This window comes from Berghia stephanieae, chromosome 10 (genome assembly GCF_034508935.2).
Source record: "Berghia stephanieae isolate SIO BIC M18660-M18661 chromosome 10, UCSD_Bste_1.3, whole genome shotgun sequence".
NCBI classification, from domain to species: Eukaryota; Metazoa; Mollusca; class Gastropoda; order Nudibranchia; family Aeolidiidae; genus Berghia; species Berghia stephanieae.
Window position 1 is genome coordinate 15,063,961 of NC_088369.1, and position 20,029 is coordinate 15,083,989.

At 35.7% G+C, this 20,029-nt stretch overlaps 1 protein-coding gene across 6 annotated transcripts in view; it reads left to right on the forward strand.

Annotated features, from left to right (window-relative positions):
• Positions 1-20,029, forward strand: part of LOC144980706 (uncharacterized) — a 136,196-nt gene that overhangs the window by 84,327 nt on the left and 31,840 nt on the right. For all 6 annotated transcript variants that reach the window (XR_013646937.1, XR_013646938.1, XR_013646935.1 and 3 more), the window contains exon 3: positions 3,664-3,783. Coding sequence is in view for 1 of the 6 variants with exons in the window: in XM_078928422.1 (XP_078784548.1) it covers positions 3,664-3,783 (120 nt within the window). In the remaining 5 variants the exon portion in view is untranslated. The remainder of the gene's footprint in view (positions 1-3,663; positions 3,784-20,029) is intronic.

Here is a 20,029-nt window from a genome sequence, read left to right on the forward strand (position 1 = left end):
TCCGGAAGTATAGCGGACCAACACACAAAACTGTGTGTATCCATGAACGTTTATCGTCGGGTTAATACAGTTCAGTGAGCATTACTCATAAACATGGATGGCAAAAAACAATAACAAAGACTTGAGTGACGTCATCTTCGAACTATCTATCGATTGTCATCCGAGACAAAAATATTGAGACGAGAAACTTCTGACTTCGTAATGTTTAAATGGGGGGCGATCTTTATTCAGTTTTCGTCCAAACGAGTCATCGCTCACATGATGTGTTGCTGTCCAACGATTGGATGTTTCTAAATATGATATGTAAACACTCGACTGGGGATCGAACCTTACACCTTCTGATTACCGGTCAGATGTGCTGCTACCTTCACACAGTACCTGTCCGGAAAAAAAATGTAGTATTGTCTTACAGTCATCATATCTCGTTCTACATATTACGTGCTGTTGGCTGAGGACCCTTTGTAAAGCGCTTTGAGCACGTTATAAAATGTCAATTTAAAAAACAACTTATAACTGGGTTTTATTTATAAAAATAAAATTTAAAAAAATAAAAAAATAAAATTGAGCTTTATATAGCGCAATATCCACTAAATATGCTCAAAGCTCTTTACAAGCGGTCCTTCGTCAACAGCAACATTTTAACATGTAGGACGGGACATGCCGCCTGTTAGGCGATATTACAATTTTTCGGACAAAGACAACGCTGTTAACGGCCAGGTACTCTTTTTACACCTGAGTACGGTGAGAGAAAGTGAGTAAAGAGCCTTTTCCAAAGACTCAACTATGCGCCGAGCGCGAGGCTCGAACCCAGGACCTTCCAATCCGAAAGCTATTGTCATACCACAAGACCACATAGCCGCACTAACTAGAACAAACGGGGGCGTTTCTTATCGATCCCCAAATGACACACTTGACAGAATTACACACACTTCAGCTGATTCCAGAACACACTAAGGGGATATAAACTCCAAATGACACACTTGACGAAGATTAAACACACACACACACACACACACACACACACAGACACACTTCGGCTGATTCCTGAACAGAATAAGGGGATATATATATATATGGAGATAAGGAAGGGGCTTTGATCTGGAAATGAAGATAAAGAAACGATTGCAGTTGACAAAGAATGAATGGTGGCGTAGAAGTTGTCATATTTTAACTCACTCAATCCTAGAGATTTTTACTACTTTTCAAAATGGGAAAAAAATCTGTTAAAAATGAGCATTTACATAGATAGTTTTATTCAACTTTTATGAACACGCATAAACTAAAAACATTAGCTTTGATATTACGCCTGTAAGTTGTCTCAGAAAAAAAAAATGTAATAAATAGGCATGGGGTAAATGTAACCCGGGTAAACTGCGGTAGTCTAGTGGTATGACATTCGCTTTCGTACCGGAAGGTCCTGGGTTCGAGCCTCGCGCTCAGCGCAAAGTTGAGTCCTTGGAAAAGGCTCTTTACTCACATTCTCTCACCGTACTCAGGTGTTAAATGAGTACCTGGCCGTTAACAGCGTTGTCTTTGTCAGAAAAATTGTAATATCGCCTTACAGGCTTTATGTCCCGTCCTACATGTTAAATGTTGCTGTTGACCAGGGATCTCTTGTAAAGCGCTTTGAGCACGCTTAGTGGATATTGCCTATATAAATGCTCATTTTTTTTTTAATTTTTAAACTACGGATATAGTACGTGTTAGGGTCGAGTGAGTTAACCTTAGTCTAAATGTATGTGTTGTCTGATGCACGCGAGGGTTCACAGTGTAAAACGCGTACCTTCCGTTGTGAGGAATGTAGAAAGAAAGAAGGTGACGTCACTCGAGTATTTGTTATTGTTTTGTTTTTGTTTGTTGCCATCCGCGTTTATGAGTAATTCTCACTTACCTGTTTTATCCAGACTATAAAAGTTCATGGCTACACAGAGTTTTGTGTGATGGTCCTTAATACTTACGGATGGCAATGTTGTGAACTTCTTAGCCTAGCGCATACTATCTATAGATAGAACGAAGTTCACGTCACTCAGGTCTTTGTTATTGTTTTTTGCTATCCGCGTTTATGAGTAATTCTCACTGAACTATATTAACCAGACTATAAACGTTTATGGTTACACATAGTTTTGTTTGTTGATTCGTTATATATCCGGATGTCAATATTGTGAGTTTCTGAGCCAAGCGCATACTATCGAAAGATAGTTCAAAGATGACGTCACTCGAGTCTTTGTTATTGTTTTTTGCCATCCGCGTTTATGATTAATTCTCACTGAACTGTATTAACTGTATTAGACTATAAACGTTTATGGTTACACATAGTTATGTGTGTTATTTCGTTATATATCCGGATGGCAATGTTGTGAGTTTCTTAGCTAAGCGCATACTATCTATAGATCTTTAAACGTTTATAGTTTGGTTAATACAGTTAAAAAAACAATAACAAACACCAGAATGACGTCATCTTCGTTCTATAAATAGAATGAGGGTAGGGGGGGGGGGTATCCCGATAGCTCACTTGATGGGGCACTCGCTTTACATGCAAATTGACCGAGATTTCTCCCGGATGCAGCGGGTTTTTTTTTCTCTTCTCATACCCATCCATCCAGCAATGTTCTGTACCGCTGCTATACTTTGCACCCAAAACTGTTAATAGGCTTCAATAGTCATGACGTCACTTCCCTCGTAATGACGCGTAGTAACTTAGTAACTGGCTCTAAACTATCGGAAGAATGGCGGACGCCCTTATGTATGAAATATTTCTCCGACGAGCTTAACCGTCTATCCAGAGGAGAAAAACATTATAAATATGATCATGTTTTGACTTTTATACTATTTGATCACATGACATATTATGAAATGTTCTCGCCAGCATGAAGAATAAAAAGTACCGATTTTCTTTGTTTAGAACCAAGCTGCTCGTTGCTGGCCGACAAAAGAAAAATCCGAGCACTCACTTTTGCCAACCACATAACCGAAAACCCCATTGACAGATACGCCACAAACAATTCGAACTGCTTCAAAATCCCACCGACAAGAACACAAAACTACAGAAATTCTTTCTTCATTAGAACTATCTCGGAGTGGAATGGGCTGGTTGAACTGGTCATCATGGCACAACACCTAAACGATTTCAAGGCCCGACTGACATGGGCCCGCGCCATGGCCGACTATAGTTACGTCATGGCCAGCGCCCAATGAGGACGCCGCTGAAATACAACCAGACCATTGGTGTCTTCGGCGCCAACCATACAGATACAATTGGATTCAGTAGTCTGATGTCACACGCCCGGCAACGGCGGCCATCTTGGTTCTAAACAAAGAAAATCATTACTTTTTATTCTTCATGCTGGCTAGAACTTTTCATTCCCTTTTCATATGCCTTGTGATCAGAATGTGTAAAAGTCAAAACATGATCAAATTGATGGGTTTTTTCCCCCTCTGGATACGCGTTTAAGCTCGCCGGAGAAATATTTCATACGGCGTCCGCCATTGTTCCGATAGTTTAGAGCCAGTGTTACTAAGTTACCATACGTCATTAGGAAGGAAGTGACGTTACGACTGTTGAAGACTATTACAGATACAGATACAGATACAGATACAGACATCAGACTATTGAATCCAATTACCACCAAATGATTGCCTAATTTCTCTATTTGTATTTTTCAGACCCAACCTGTTCGTCAATTTGATCACCAAATGTATCAAGAAGAAACTGTTCAGACTCATTTTCGTGTATGGGGCATTGTTTTCTCTCATCGTATACGCTGAAGTCAAAATAGGATTTCTGTGAGTTGTCATTATCATCCATCATCCATCAGTATCATCATCATCATCATCATCATCATCATCATCATCATCATCATCATCATCACTATCATCATCATCATCATCATCATCATCATCATCATCATCATCATCATCATCATCATCATCATCATCATCATCATCACTATCATCCTCCTCATCCGCCTCCTCCTCCTCCTCCTCCTCCTCCTCCTCCTCCTCATAATCATCATCATCATCATCATCATCATCATCATCATCACCATCATCATCATCCATCATCATCATCATCATCATCATCATCATCATCATCATCATCATCATCATCATCATCATCATCATCACTATCATCAGCATCGCCATTATCATCATCATTATCATCACCATCATTATTATTATCATCATCATCATCATCATCATCATTATCATCAACAATAACAACAACAATTTCAAAAAACAGACTCTACCCTTAAGTGAGCAACAACAATAAATATGCGCTAAATTTCTTGCTAAAAGAAGAAAAAAAAAACTGCTGGCAACGGGGGGCTCGAACCAGGGACATCCGGATGCACGCGTAATGCTTTATTCACACGGCCATCCCACCCCGCTGATGATAACGCCCGCCAGTTATCCAAAAGCTCCATTGGTAGAGCTCTCGCTTCACAAAGAGATCGATCCCGGGTACAGACGAGATTTTAAAAATACCCCCCCCCCCCCTGTCTACCCAGCAATACATGGGTAGCTGGGTATGTCAGATATGGCGGAAAGTACTTTGCGATAGACTAGCGTCCTATCCAAAGGATAATGTAAATGTTAGTGATCGAAACTCGAAGAAATAAATAACAATGTGAAATTGAATGTTAGCTTCAATTTAATATACGTAGTAAACAGATAAAATGGACTTTTCGGGTTTCCAGTTTATCAACAAAATACGATGAACGAAACATTAAAGATGAATGAGATAATGTGATAGTGGCGTTGTTAAAATTATGAATAAACAAGCAATAAAATGAGTACTTGGCAGTTTACAGCGTTGTCTCTGTCGGAAAAAAATTAATGTCGCCTAACAGGCGTCATGTCTCGTCCTACATGTTAAGTGTCGATGTTGGTCAGGGGACCGACCAGTGTAAAGGGCTTTGAGCACGTTTAGTGGATATTATATTATAGCTTAATCTTTTATTTTTCTTCCTTTGAGATAATGCCTTTTGTAAAATGTGACCCTTCGCCTCAAAACGGTGTTAAGTCGGGTTGATTATATTATATTATATTATATTATATTATATTATATTATATTATATTATATTATATTATATTATATTATATATATATTATAATATATTACATTATATTATATTATATTATATTATATTATATTATATTATATTATATTATATTATATTATATTATATTATATTATATTATATTATATTATACTATATTATATTATATTATATTGTATTATATTATATTATATTATATATTATATTATATTATATTATATTATATTATATTATATTATATTATATTATTATTATATTATATTATATTATATTTTATTATATTATATTATATTATATATTATATTATATTATATTATATTATATTATATTACATGATATTAATAATTGAGAAGTTCCGTTTTTATTCAAATCCCCTCTTAACTCACTAAATCCCAGATATTTTTTTTGCTACTTTTCAAAATAGCAAAAAATGTATTAAAAATAAGCATGTGCATAGATATTTTTATTCAACTACCATAAAACATGTAAAAACTAAAAACATTATCTTTGATACTACGCCTATAATTTGTCTCAGAAAAATTTAACAAATAGGCATGGGGTAAAAGTAACCCCGGGTAAACTACGGATATAGTCGGTGTTAGGGTTGAGTGAGTTAACCCTCTTCTTACCAGCCATTTTCAGAATTCTCCCCCAAAACTTCACACCCACCCAACACAAAAACATACATATCTTACTCAAACAGAAAAACAACAAGAACATTCTATACATAACATTGTTCGTCAATATGGGCTCTATTCCAGAATGTCAAGTTTTCATAGCTATGGCAAAAAGAAATTAAATGTGACCCATCGTCTCAAAACGGTATTATGTCGGAACGACCCATATGCTTAAAGGGCGAATTTAATGTTAAACTGGTCAAAAATATAAATTGTTGGCATTGGCACCCGAAAATACGGTATCCATTCTCCTCAATAACTCATACAAACTCAACACAAGTCTGACATTTTTGGCTATAAATTCAATTTTCAACATCTTAACCAACCCGACTTATTACCGTTTTGAGATGAAGGGTCACAAATGTGACGATTTTCCAATAGGTGGTAAGGAGAGAGTTAATACACGGGTTAACGCCTTTATGCCATATTGCGACGCCAATCTGTTATTAATGCATAATACGTGATAATTCTCCGATTAGCTCCTTTCACTCCTGTTACAAGATATTAATAATTGAGAAGCTCAGTTCCATTTTCATTCAAATCCTCTCTTAATTCACGGATTAACTTTTTACAAGAAGCTCACAACATTGCCATCCGGAAGTATAACGGACCAACACACAAAACTATGTGTAACAATGAACGTTTATAGTCTGGATAATACAGTTTAGTGAGAATCAATCATAAACGCGGATGGCAAAATATTATAATAATAACAAAGTGACGTCATCGTCGTTCTATCTATATGGCAAACTTAGCCTATGAATGTCAAAACATTGAATTTGTCACTGTCATCGTTTGTCATCGCCGCTTTTCTCATGAACACACCCCGTTAAGTTGTCATAACAACAAACAAACAAACAAATAAACAAACAAACAAACAAACGACCGCCTTCAACGCCCCTCATTAATATTTCATGAGGTCATTATGACTTTCTGGTCTTGGTTTTTTTGTGTTTTTTTTTAATTGAAGGATATAAACATACATACATATTCAAAATAGAAGGGGGTGGGGGTGAGGAAAGGGGGCGGGGGGTGGTCCCGATAGTTCAGTTAATAGAGCCCTTGTCGATAAAACTCATGTCAACCTTCAGTTGCTTTATAGTAGATATATTATAGTAGATAGTGCGGCTGTGTGGTCTAGTGGTATGACACTCGCTTTCGGATCGGAAGGTCCTGGGTTCGAGCCTCGCTCGGCGCATAGTTGAGTCCTTGGAGAAGGCTCTTTACTCACATTCTCTCACCGTACTCAGGTGTAAAATGAGTACCTGGCCGTTAACAGCGTTGTTTCTGTCCCAAAAAGTTATAATATCTCGTCCTAAATGTTATGTGTTGCTGTTGGCCAGGGACCCCTTGTAAAGCGCTTTGAGCATGTTTAGTGGATATTGCGCTATATAAAAGCTCAACTTTTAGATACACTGACATGGCCTAATACTGTCATTATTTCATAATCAGTGGCGTCACGTAGAAAGTGAAAAGTAGTTTTCCAAAAAAACTCCCTAACTCCTTTTTACCCCATTTTGAGATGGTAAGGATTATTTCCCCTTAGATTTCTCATTCGGTCTATTATTATTTCATCATATTATTTAAATTTCAAATTCATACAAATCTAAGGAAGTTTTTGTGCCATTTTATGCTTAAAATAAAGTTGACATTTCAATTTATCTCATGGATAGAAAATGTCAACTTAACAAAAATTAATTTTAAAAAATAAAAAAATCGATTTAACGATTTTTGTAAAACGAGCCTTCAAATGATATTATTCTAATGTGGAATGAAGCCTTTTCATTCATTCTGTGTTCCAAATCCATCCAAGAGTGGCATATTAATATAAAGGCACAATGGTATCACGTTCGTCTGACTTCACAATCGCATTTATAAATAGAATGAAAGACTTGCTTTTCATCGACACTCTACTGCGTATTATTGCCTTGAATGTCTTTCAAATCCAATATTGAAAACTTAACTCACTCAATTCTAGAGATTTTTGCTACTTTTCAAAATGGGAAAAATATATTAGAAATGAGCATGTAGATATAGATCGTTTTGTTCAACTGTCATTAACGTGTAAACATTTTAAAATATTAACTTTGATACTACGCTTATAATTTGTCTCAGGAAAATGTAATGAATAGGCATGGGGTAAAAGTAACCCTGGTAAACTACGGATATAATCGGTGTTAGGGTTGAATGAGTTAAGAAAGGAAAGTTAGAATTTCAAAAAAAAAAAAAAACAAAAAAAAAAAAACAAACAAACAAACAACAAAAACAACAAACAAACAACAAAAACAACAAACAAACAAACAAACAAAAAAAAAAAAAAAAAATCGAAAATGCGTTACGCCTCTGGTTTTTGATTGAATAAACTTGAGGTGTGACAGATTATATTACAAAATATTATCGCGTTCACAAAAAAGAGTCATTCATGAAATTTAATACGGATTCAACGCGTTCAAAACATTATTCAGCGATTATCTACGTATATAATAAGAAATGATAGGGTTTTCTAACGAGAGGAGTGGAATAATGTTATTTTGTAACTTGTTGGACTGTAAACATTACATTTTATTTATCCGTGTTACAGTTTGAGTATTTTTTAAATATAACTAGTGCGGCTATGTGGTCTAGTGGTATGACACTCGCTTTCGGATCGGAAGGTCCTGGGTTCGAGCCTCGCTCGACGCATAGTTGAGTCCTTGGAAAAGACTCTTTACTCACATTCTCTCACCGTACTCATGTGTAAAATGAGTACTACCTGGCAGTTAACAGCGTTGTCTTTGTCCGAAAAATTGTAATATCGCCTAACAGGCGTCATGTCTCGTCCTACATATTAAATGTTGCTGTTGTTCAGGGACCACTTGTAAAGGGCTTTGAGCACGTTAAGTGGATATTGCGCTATATAAAAGCTCAATTTTTTTTTTTTATTTTTATTTATAACTTTAAAAAGGGATATATTTTTAATTTATGGATATAAAATTCGGAAATAATACATTTTCTTTGGTTGTGGGTATAATATGTTGTTGGCCATGCAAAATTTCAACAGTCGTGACGTGACATTCCCTTCCCTCGTGATGACGCATAGTAACTTAGAAACTGGTTCTAAACTATCGGAACAATGGCGGACGTCGTTATGAAATATTTCTTCGACGAGCATAAAAGCGTATCCAGAGGAGAAAAGCATTATAAATCTGATCATGTTTTGACTTGTATACATTCTAATCACTTGACGTGTGAAAAAGTTTCTAGCCAGCATAAAGAATAAAAAGTACCGATTTTCTTATTTTAGAACCGAGCTGCTGGTTGCTGGGCGGACGTGACATCAGACCATTGAATCCTATTTTGTTTTCAGATCAGATCAAAGAACGTCAGGTTGTAAAGGAAAAACTTTCGCTTATATCAAAAATTTGAAACATGTCCGGTTGGCTGTACTTCATTCTATCGCAAAGTACTTTCCGCCAGATGTAACAGATCCAGCTACACAATCACTGTTGAGTGACAGATGAAAGGGGGGGGGGTGTCAGAGAAAAATCCTACCTGATGGGGAATTGACCCCTGTCCTTTTGCCTGTAAAGCAAGTGCTCTTTCAACTGAGCAAACGAGACCTCCGTCATATAGTTTATCAAAATTCGTTTTGATTAAAATTGTAATAATCCTAATTTGAAAATGGTTACTTTGTAATCAAACCACTTATCGTTCATTCGTTCTATCTATTTTCTGATGCCATTCGCATGTCAGCCGAAAGCATAAAGATATTTATCAGCTATATTTATTACTCTCACGTCCCCGTGTGATTGAGGTTTATGGCCAGGCAGATACGCATAAATGTCGAATTTTATATTTGGACACTAATTTGCCTGTGACGTTACGATACTCCCCCCACAAGGCACTATGGAGTGGATAGTTGGCGAAAGAATTGGAATTTTATAACACACAAACACATTCGCACATACAACCAAACACACGTAGTTGGCGAAAGAATTGGAATTTTACGACACACAAACACATTCGCACATACAACCAAACACACATAGTTGGCGAAAGAATTGGAATTTTATGACACACAAACACATTCGGACATACAACCAAACACACATAGTTGGCGAAAGAATTGGAATTTTATAACACACAAACACATTCGGATATACAACCAAACACACATAGTTGGCGAAAGAATTGGAATTTTATAACACACAAACACATTCGCACATACAACCAAACACACATAGTTGGCGAAAGAATTGGAATTTTATGACACACAAATACATTCGCACATACAACCAATTACATATAGTTGGCGAAAGAATTGGAATTTTATGACACACAAACACATTCGCAAATACAACCAAACACACATAGTTGGCGAAAGAATAGGATTCAATAGTCTGATGTTACCTCCGCCCAGCAACCAGCAGCTTAGTTCTAAACAAAGAAAATCGGTACTTTTTTAATTCTTCATGCTGGCTAGAACTTTTTCACATGTCATGAGATCAGAATGTATAAAAGTCAAAACATGATCAGGTTTATGATGTTTTCCTCCTCTGGATACACTTTTATGCTCGTCGGAGAAGTATTTCATTTGGCAGGGCGTTCGCCAGTGTTCAGATAGTTTAGAATCAGTTACTGAGTTACTATGCGTCATTACGAGGGAAGTGACATCACGACCGTTGAAGCCTATTACACACAACCAAACACACTCACAGGCAAACACACACACACACACACACAGGCAAACAAACACAGACATTAATCTGTTGTCTTATGGCACTCCCACGACGAGATCTATAGTTGGCGAAAGAATTGGAATTTTATGACAGACAAACACATTCGCATACACAACCAAACACACACACACACACACACATACACACAGACAGAGAGAGTGTGTGTGTGTGTGTGAGAGAGAGAGTTAGGTGAGAGAGAGAGAGAGAGAGAGAGAGAAGGGGGGGGGGGGAGAAAGCAATGAAGAGGCATCGAGAGATCAAAACATTGAGAAAGAGGATATAAGAGAAAAAGAAGAGAGAGAAGAGGAGGAAGAGAGAAGAGAGAAGAGAGAAGAGAGAGAGAGAGAAGAGAGAGAGAGAGAGAGAGAGAGAGAGAGGGAGAGAGAGAGAGATCAGTGCATCAATGAGTCAATGAATACGATGATAGAACATAGAACACATTCCTGTTACCAATTTTACCACTTAATTGCCGTACTCTGGAAAAACACGTTTTTAAAAATTTGGCCAGAAAACTAGTCCTTCAAATTGCGATCGATTTAAACGGCCCTTATCTTGGCAAAAACCTTCAAACCTGGGACCGAGAAGTCTTTCTTAAAGTCCCAAGTTTGAGAGTTGTTTTTTTCCTCCCAAGATGAGGGTCATTTAAATCGATCAATATAATTCGAAGGACGAGTTTTCTGGCAAAAAAATTAAATACAAGTTTTTCCAGAGTACAGGCAGCTACCTGGTAAATTACACTGGACGGAGCAGCTGTCACTAATGACCACAAGCCGTAATATGGTAAAATTACGTAAGTGCGGCTATGTGGTCTAGTGGTATGACACTCGCTTTTGGATCGGAAGGTCCTGGGTTCGAGCCTCGCGCTCGGCGCATAGTTGAGTCCTTGGAGAAGGCTCTTTACTCACATTCTCTCACCGCACTCAGGTGTAAAATGAGTACCTGGCCGTTAACAGTGTTGTCTCTGTCCCAAAAAAATATTATATCGCCTAACAGGCGTCATGTCACGTCCTACATGTTAAATGTTGCTGTTGACCAGGGACCCCTTGTAAAGCGCTTTGAGCACATTTAGTGGATATTGCGCTATATAAAAGCTCAATTCTTCTTAAGTGCCAATGTAAACAAAACAAAAAAAGAGCTATTTATATATGATGGGAATCCCCGTTTCACAGCACACAATACAATCTGGGTCATAATGTAGTCAGGTGCAATATAAAACTATCAGAAATATAGATAGTATGCGCTTGGCTAAGAAGCTCATAACATTGCCATCCGGAAGTATAACGGACCAACACACAAAACTATGTGTATCCATGAACGTTTATAGTCGGGTTAATATAGTTCAGTGAGCATTACTCATAAACGCGGATGGCAAAAAACAATAACAAAGACCTGAGTGACGTCAACTTCGAACTATCTATAAAGGACCAACACACAAAACTCTGTGTAACTTTGAACTTTTATAGTCTGGATAAAACAGTTAAGTGAGAATTACTTATAAACGCGGATGGCAAAAAAAAAAAAAAAAAAAAAAAAAAAAAAAAAAAAAAAAAAAACAATAACAAAGGCCTGAGTGACGTCATCTTCGAACTATCTATAACCGTTTGAAATTGAAACATAATATAAAACACATCCTTTAAATTTCGACCACATTTACTGACCATAACTCAATACTAACCCCCGTGTGTCAGTTACGTCCCTTTGTCATAAGACGGCAGCAGTCACAGTGGTGAGAAAAACATTGGTCAAACAGCAGGTAGGTAGTTAGATAGTTAGTTAGTAGGGTCGCTACGCCGCTGACCCTTGGTCATGTTAATCCCATGAGCTGAGCGATATATTACTACTATATTATAGGTACATCATACATCTCTGCTGTGGCCATGACCCAATCAATAATCCACACACTGTGTCTATCTATGTGGACACGGCAGCTGGTCGTCTCTGTTTTACACACACACACACACACACACACACACACACACACACACATCTGTACAATTATTATAATGGGCATGATCTATAGATAGTATGCAGATGACGTCACTCAGGCCTTTGTTATTGTTTTTGCCATCCGCGTTTGTGAGTTGTTCTCACTAAACTGCATTAACCTGACTATAAACGTTCATGGTTACACAGTGTTTGTGTGTTGGTCCTTTATACTTCCGGATGGCAATGTTGTGAACTCCTTGGCCAAGCGCATTCTATCTATATTAACTTTCCATGTGCTCGAGGTCATTGGTCACATTGGAATATGTGCTCAAAGTGACCCACATCGTGAAAAGTGTTCACAATTTGAGAAATATCCAACATCAGGATTGGTCCGTCATTTTGTTCAGCTTGACACATGAGTTTACAACTTTCATAAACAAAGCAGCGTGTTTACATTTCTGAAGAAATATCCAATCGTTGGACAGCAACAAATCATGTGATTGATGACTAGGTTGGACGAAAACATGAATATAGATCGCTCCCATTGTCAGTTAACATGATGATAATGATGATGACGTGTCTGTTGATACCTGCAATTTGGTCAGAAAACTCATCCTTCAAATAGCGATCGATTTAAATAGCCCTTTTCTTGGCAAAAACTCTCAAACCTGGGACTTCGAAGTCTTCCTTAAAGTCCCAAGTTTGAGAGAATTATTATAATAGGCATGATCTATATTATATTTCCATGTGCTCGAGGCATCGTCTACTGATAGATAGATCGAAGATGACGTCACTCAGGTCTTTGTTATTGTTTTTTGCCATCCGCGTTTATGAGTTATGCTCACTGAACTGTATTAACCCACTATAAACGTTCATGGATACACACAGTTTTGTGTGTTGATCCGTTATACTTCCGGATGGCAATGGTATGAGCTTCTTAGCCAAGCGCATACTATCTATAGATAGTTTGCACTTGGCTAAGAAGCTCATAACATTGCCATCCTATCTATAGATAGTTTTCACTTGGCTAAGAAGCTCATAACATTGCCATCCGGAAGTATAACGGACCAACACACAAAACTATGTGTATCCATGGACGTTTATAGTCGGGTTAATACAGTTCGGTGAGCATTACTCATAAACGCGGATGGCAAAAAACAATCACAAAGACCTGAGTGACGTCATCTTCGAACTATCTATAAGAAGTCGCTGGCTCGAGGTCATTGGTCACATTGCAAAGTGTGCTCAAAGTGACCCAAATAGACCCACATGGATTAATGAATTGATGAATGAATGAATGAATGAATGAATGAATGAATGAATGAATGAATGACCGTTAAATGGATAAATGGATTGACGAATGAATGAATATATGAATTGATGAATGAATAAATGAACGAATGAATGAACGATAAATGGATAAATGGATTGACGTATGAATGAATAGACGAATGAATGAATATATGGATTAATGAATGAATTAATGAATGAATGAATGAACGAATGAACAAATGAATGAATGAACGATAAATGGATAATAAATGGATAGACGGATGAATAAATAGATCAATGAATGAATGAATGAACGAATGAATGGATGAACGAATGAATGAATGAACGAATGAATGAATGAATGAATGAATGAACGATAAATTGATAAATGGATTGACGGATGAATGAATAGACGAATTGATATATGAATATATGGATTGATGAATGAATGAATGAATGAATAAATGAATGAACGAATGAATGAATGAATGATATGAATGAATGAATGAATGAACGATAAATGGATAATAAATGGATGAATAAATAGATGAATGAATGAATGAACGAATGAATGAATGAATGAACGAATGAATGAATGAACGATAAATGGATAAATGGATTGACGGATGAATGAATAGACGAATTGATATATGAATAGATGGATTGATGAATGAATGAATGAACGAATAAATGAACGATTGAATGGTTGTATATCTATATCAGTTATACAATTGAATACTATAAACCGAAACTCGCTAAAGTTGTTATCTACACGTTCGATTCATTCCTCTTTTCATATGGAATAAGAGAAGACTTTTACTTTCACTCGATCAAAGGTTTACGCGAGGCGACTATCCGTTCTAAGTGACAGATTTTTAGGATTGAATCATTCGTACGTACCTACATTGTTTTGGTTGCATTTAGATGTTTAATGGTGCTTTCAACACTATGTAGGTCATTTAAGCGCCCCAATCCGTACATTCAAATTGACCTCAGTTGAAATTCTCGCATAGTCATTAAATTAATCTTTGGAGCTCCACCCTTTGTTAGTAAAAGAAACTAAGGAGCAGGCACCGGCGTTGAATATAGATAATAATAATAATAATAATAATAAATATAATAATAATAATAATAATAATAATAATAATAATAATAATAATAATAATAATACTGATAATAATAATAATAATAATAATAATAATAATAATAATAATAATAATAATAATAATAATAATAATAATAATAATAATAATAATAATAATAATAATAATAATAATAATAATAAAAATAATGATAATAATAATACAAATAATAATAATAATAATAATAATAATAATAATAATAATAATAATAATAATAATAATAATAATAATAATAATAATAATAATAATAATAATAATAATATACAATGAAGCTCAAGGCGCATAACAACATCAATCCATTCAAATCTCTCTCTCTCTCTCTCTCTCTCTCTCTCTCTCTCTCTTTCGAACTCTTTCTCTCTCTATATATATCTCTCTCAATCAACAACAACAACAACAACACACACACACACACACACACACACAAACTCTCTCTCTCTCTCTCGATCTCTTTCTCTCCCTATCTCTCTCTATCACACACACACACTATCTCTCTCTCTATCGCTTTCTCTCTCTCTATCATACACACACACAGACTCTCTCTCTCTCTCTCGATCTCTTTCTCTCTCTTTCTCTCTCTCTCTCTATCACACACACACACTTACACACTCTCTCTCGATCTCTTTCTCTCTCAATCCATCTCTCTCTATCACACACACACACATACACTATCTCTCTCTCTCTCTCTCACTGTCTCTCCGTCTCCTTCTCTCTATTGAACAAGTGTATTATGAAAGTCGAGGTTGACCCATTTTTTTGGATGTTTTTTTTTCTTGTACTTTCTATTCATGCTTCGTCTGGTACCACCTTTCATACACACATTTTCATGTGTCTTTACCGCCGTCAGTACCTAGCTAGTCCTATAGAATTATGACTAAACGAAGCTATAGTTTTGACACCTAAAAAGATAGGTACCGTAACAAATCCTTAATTCTTACATGAATCTGATTTGACTTTTCAATGACTTCACGTAGCTAACTATAATATCGTCTTTCTAACCAATGTTATGCGTCTAATTGGATTCAATAGTCTGATGTCACGTCGCCCAGCAACGGCGGCCATCATGGTTCTAAACAAAGAAAATTGGTACTTTTTATGTGGCGTAGTCGCTCACATATGTAATGGCTTATGATCGTATAGTGGTTTTTTGATAGATGGTAGTATTATCCTTTGCGTTGTGTTGTAGATTTGATAATGAGGAAAGAGTTCGGGGGTGATGATGATAACTGAATGCACAACATCAAGATATTCAAATAAAAATCCAGGTTCCAAGTTTCAATTCTTACAGTTTTATTTCTTGTGATAAATTACAAATCCAAATCAAATAGCATGGTTATAATTCAATCAGTTTCATAAATTTCAAATCCGTAAAATCAATCCAAATATAAAGTCATTTTGCCTAAGTAACCATTTTCAATATACGTGGAATATTTCTAAGTCCGTAAAATAAAGATTCTTAGTAAGATGTTAGATCTTAGGAAAGTGCAGCTCATCGTAAAGTAGAATCGAAGAAAAAATAATCTAGAATCTAGCAACACTATCTTTTTCCCCTATTGTAAATTATTTCAAGCCACACCTCTTACTAGTTTCGACAGTTCCCTGTCAGTCTATAATCCAACCCCTAAGAGTAAGACCAAATCATATTCAAACCTGAAACGTCAATTCCTACATAATAATGTTAAACCCCGCCTTTTATGATATAATATTACTTTTGGTAAACGTTAGTTTTACGTTCAGTACGGCCAAATAATAAATTCTGACTATAATTTGATGCTATTATCCCCAAATACCAAGTAACACCGATCAAAGAAAGTAACTTTCTAGTACTCAATATAATGACCAATCCTTTAACTTTGGACCGTCAAACTGTCCTAGACCACTCAATATAATGACCAATCCTTTAACTTTGGACCGTCAAACTGTCCGAGACTACTCAATATAATGACCAATCCTTTAACTTTGGAACGTCAAACTGTCCTAGACTACTCAATATAATGACCAATCCTTTAACTTTGGACCGTCAAACTGTCCGAGACTACTCAATATAGTGACCAATCCTTTAACTTTGGACCGTCAAACTGTCCTAGACTACTCAATATAATGACCAATCCTTTAACTTTGGAACGTCAAACTGTCCTAGACTACTCAATATAATGACCAATCCTTTAACTTTGGACCGTCAAACTGTCCTAGACTACTCAATATAATGACCAATCCTTTAACTTTGGAACGTCAAACTGTCCTAGACTACTCAATATAATGACCAATCCTTTAACTTTGGACCGTCAAACTGTCCTAGACTACTCAATATAATGACCAAGTTTAACTGATATATAAGCACTGTGAACTCATTAAACCCACTTGCTATAAGCTAACTCTCTTACATTTATTATTCATGCTGGCTAGAACTTTTCATATGTCTTGTGATCAGAATGTGTAAAAGTCAAAAGATGATCAGATTTATAATGTTTTTTTTTCTCCTCTGGATACGCTTTTATGCTCGTCGGAGAAATATTTCATAAGGGCGTCCGCCATTGTTCCGATAGTTTAGAGCCAGTTACTAATTTACGAGGGAAGTGACGTTACAACTGTTGAAGCGTATTTGTATTAAACCGGTATTATAATATATTAATACAGTGTACTATCAATATATATATATATATATATATATATATATATATATATATATATACGTTAATATTCCGGATGGCAATATAGTGAGCTTCTTAGCCAAGCGCATACTATGTATATATAAAACATATTATATTAAAACAGTATTTTTAAGGTTAATATCCCTATGACAATGTTTACTGTCGTATGTATAAGATGAAGATAAAACTAAACTGGCAAAGTGACGACAAACATGGATGTCTTTCATTCCTGATTTTTTAAAAACAACAAAACAAAGCCCCCCCCCCCCCCCCCCAAAAAAAAAAAAAAAAAAAAAAAAAAAAAAAAAAAAAAAAACAAACAAAAAAAAACATAACAAAACAAAACAAAGCAAAACAAAAAAAAACAACAACAAAAAACAACAACAAACAAAACAACAACAAAAAAACAAAACAAAACAAAAAACAAACAGACAAAAAGAAAAACCCTAACAAAAACATAAATATAGATTGTTTGGTGACACGTTTTTTTTTTGCTTTTTTTTTTTTGTTTTGTTTATTTTTTTGCGGCCCAGAACAGACAAAGACAAGTCAGTTCACTGTCGTACTCTAGAAAAACACGTATTTTAAAATTTGGCCAGAAAACTCGTCCTTCAAATTTCGATCGATTTATTGATAAATGACCCTCACCTTGGAAAAAAAACACTCTCAAACCTGGCACTTCATTAAAGGCCTCCCTCCTCCCGAGGTCCCAGGTTTGAAAGCTTTTTTTTTTGACAAGATGAGGGCCCTTTTTTTTTGTAGGACGAGTTTTCTGGCCAAACTTTTAAATAGGCCTACATGTCTTTCGAGAACACGTTAGTTGACTGGTAAAAAATAGTAATCAATATTATAATATCTTGAAAGAAGGCATTCATATATAAATATTATTTCGTCACAAAGAAAGTCCTTCATAGCCGATAAGTCAAGGGCTTTATTCACGTATTTGATAATTTTTTTTATACGACGCCTATGATATCGACGTGTACTTATTTGCAGGTCTGATAACCCAAATATCAGTGTGGGCTCATTGTTGTAATGGAAATCTCAACAAAAAATAAAAAAATAAATGAATTTAAAAAATTAAAAAATGACGCAAAATAATTTTGTCCGTTACAACAATGTTAAACTAGATAGGCCCATAAGTGGGTTCGGATGTCAGACCTGTATATATGTGTGCACATAGACCTATGTGACCCGTCGCCTCAAAACGGTGTAATTGCGGGACGATTTCTCTGCTAATTATTTAAATTTATAGACAACGATTTATATATATATATATATATATATATATATATATATATATATATATATATATATATATAATATATATATATATATATATATATATATATATATATCAGATCATCATTTGCCTTTTTCACCCTGGGTCAGGGTATAGGCCACAGACAAACAGCCTCCATCCTTCTCTATCCCGAGCTAACTTTTTTTAAAAAATCTCATTCCAGGTCTTACCACTTCTCTGTATATCAGCTTCTTTAATTTTCTCCATGTTCCTCGTGGCCTTCCCGTTGATCTTCTGCCCTGAGGGTTCCAGTCCAATACTTTCTTTGTTATTGTGGAGTCATTCGTTCTAAGCGTGTGTCCAATCCACCTCCATCGTCTTCTTCCTATTTCCTCTCCCACTGGTTTCTGCTGTGTTCTTTTCCATACTTCTTCATTTTTTATTCCATCCATCCATTTTATTCTGAGTAGCTTACGCATGCACCTGTTTACGAAAATCTGTACCCTCCTTATACATGCCTGTGATGCGTTCCAAGTTTCACATCCATACAGTAGGACAGACTTCACGTTTGAGTTGAAAAGTCTTAACTTTAGTCGAAGGGATGCGAACAAAAAATCAGAAAAGTTTAGAAGCCTGTAACAATTGGACCATAACGAATGCGTCTGAGATTTCACAACAATCATTCTAATTTATTGAAATTTATGAACACCCATTTTGCTTTACGACTGTGCGAAAGTATTCTGTTCCCCATGATTGTTTGTGTTTGTGTTTTTAAGGGTTTTACGGCGCTTGCAACACATTAAGGTCATATCAGCGCCAGATTCCCCATGATTCAACTGATATTCTAATGTATTGAATATAATATAAGATAATAATATAATGATTTTTTTTTGCGCCTAGTTCCAATTTAGAATTGTTCATTGGCGCTTTACATCAACACATCATGTATCATACACAAATTTAGAACTGGCATGTTTAAAACCGCATAAATTCGATGATAACATAATATATTATAATAAAATACATACTAAGAGTCCCTACAGAATAGTGATTCGATCCTATGCATTTCGAATTGTCCCTTTTAACCCTCTCCTTACCAACGGTAGGAAAATCGTCACATTCGTTACGATGCAACAAGCATTTAAATTTTACATCACAAAATTAAAAGAAAATATTTTGTTTCAGCTCTAAAAACTTGACACTGTAATTTAGAGCTCAATTTGAAGGACTATATTATCAGTAGCGTGGCATTTTTACAGTATAGGGTTGGGCCAGAAACAGAATAAAATGACTTATAACATGCTATATTCGTAAATACAAAAGAAAGAAAGAAAAGAAAA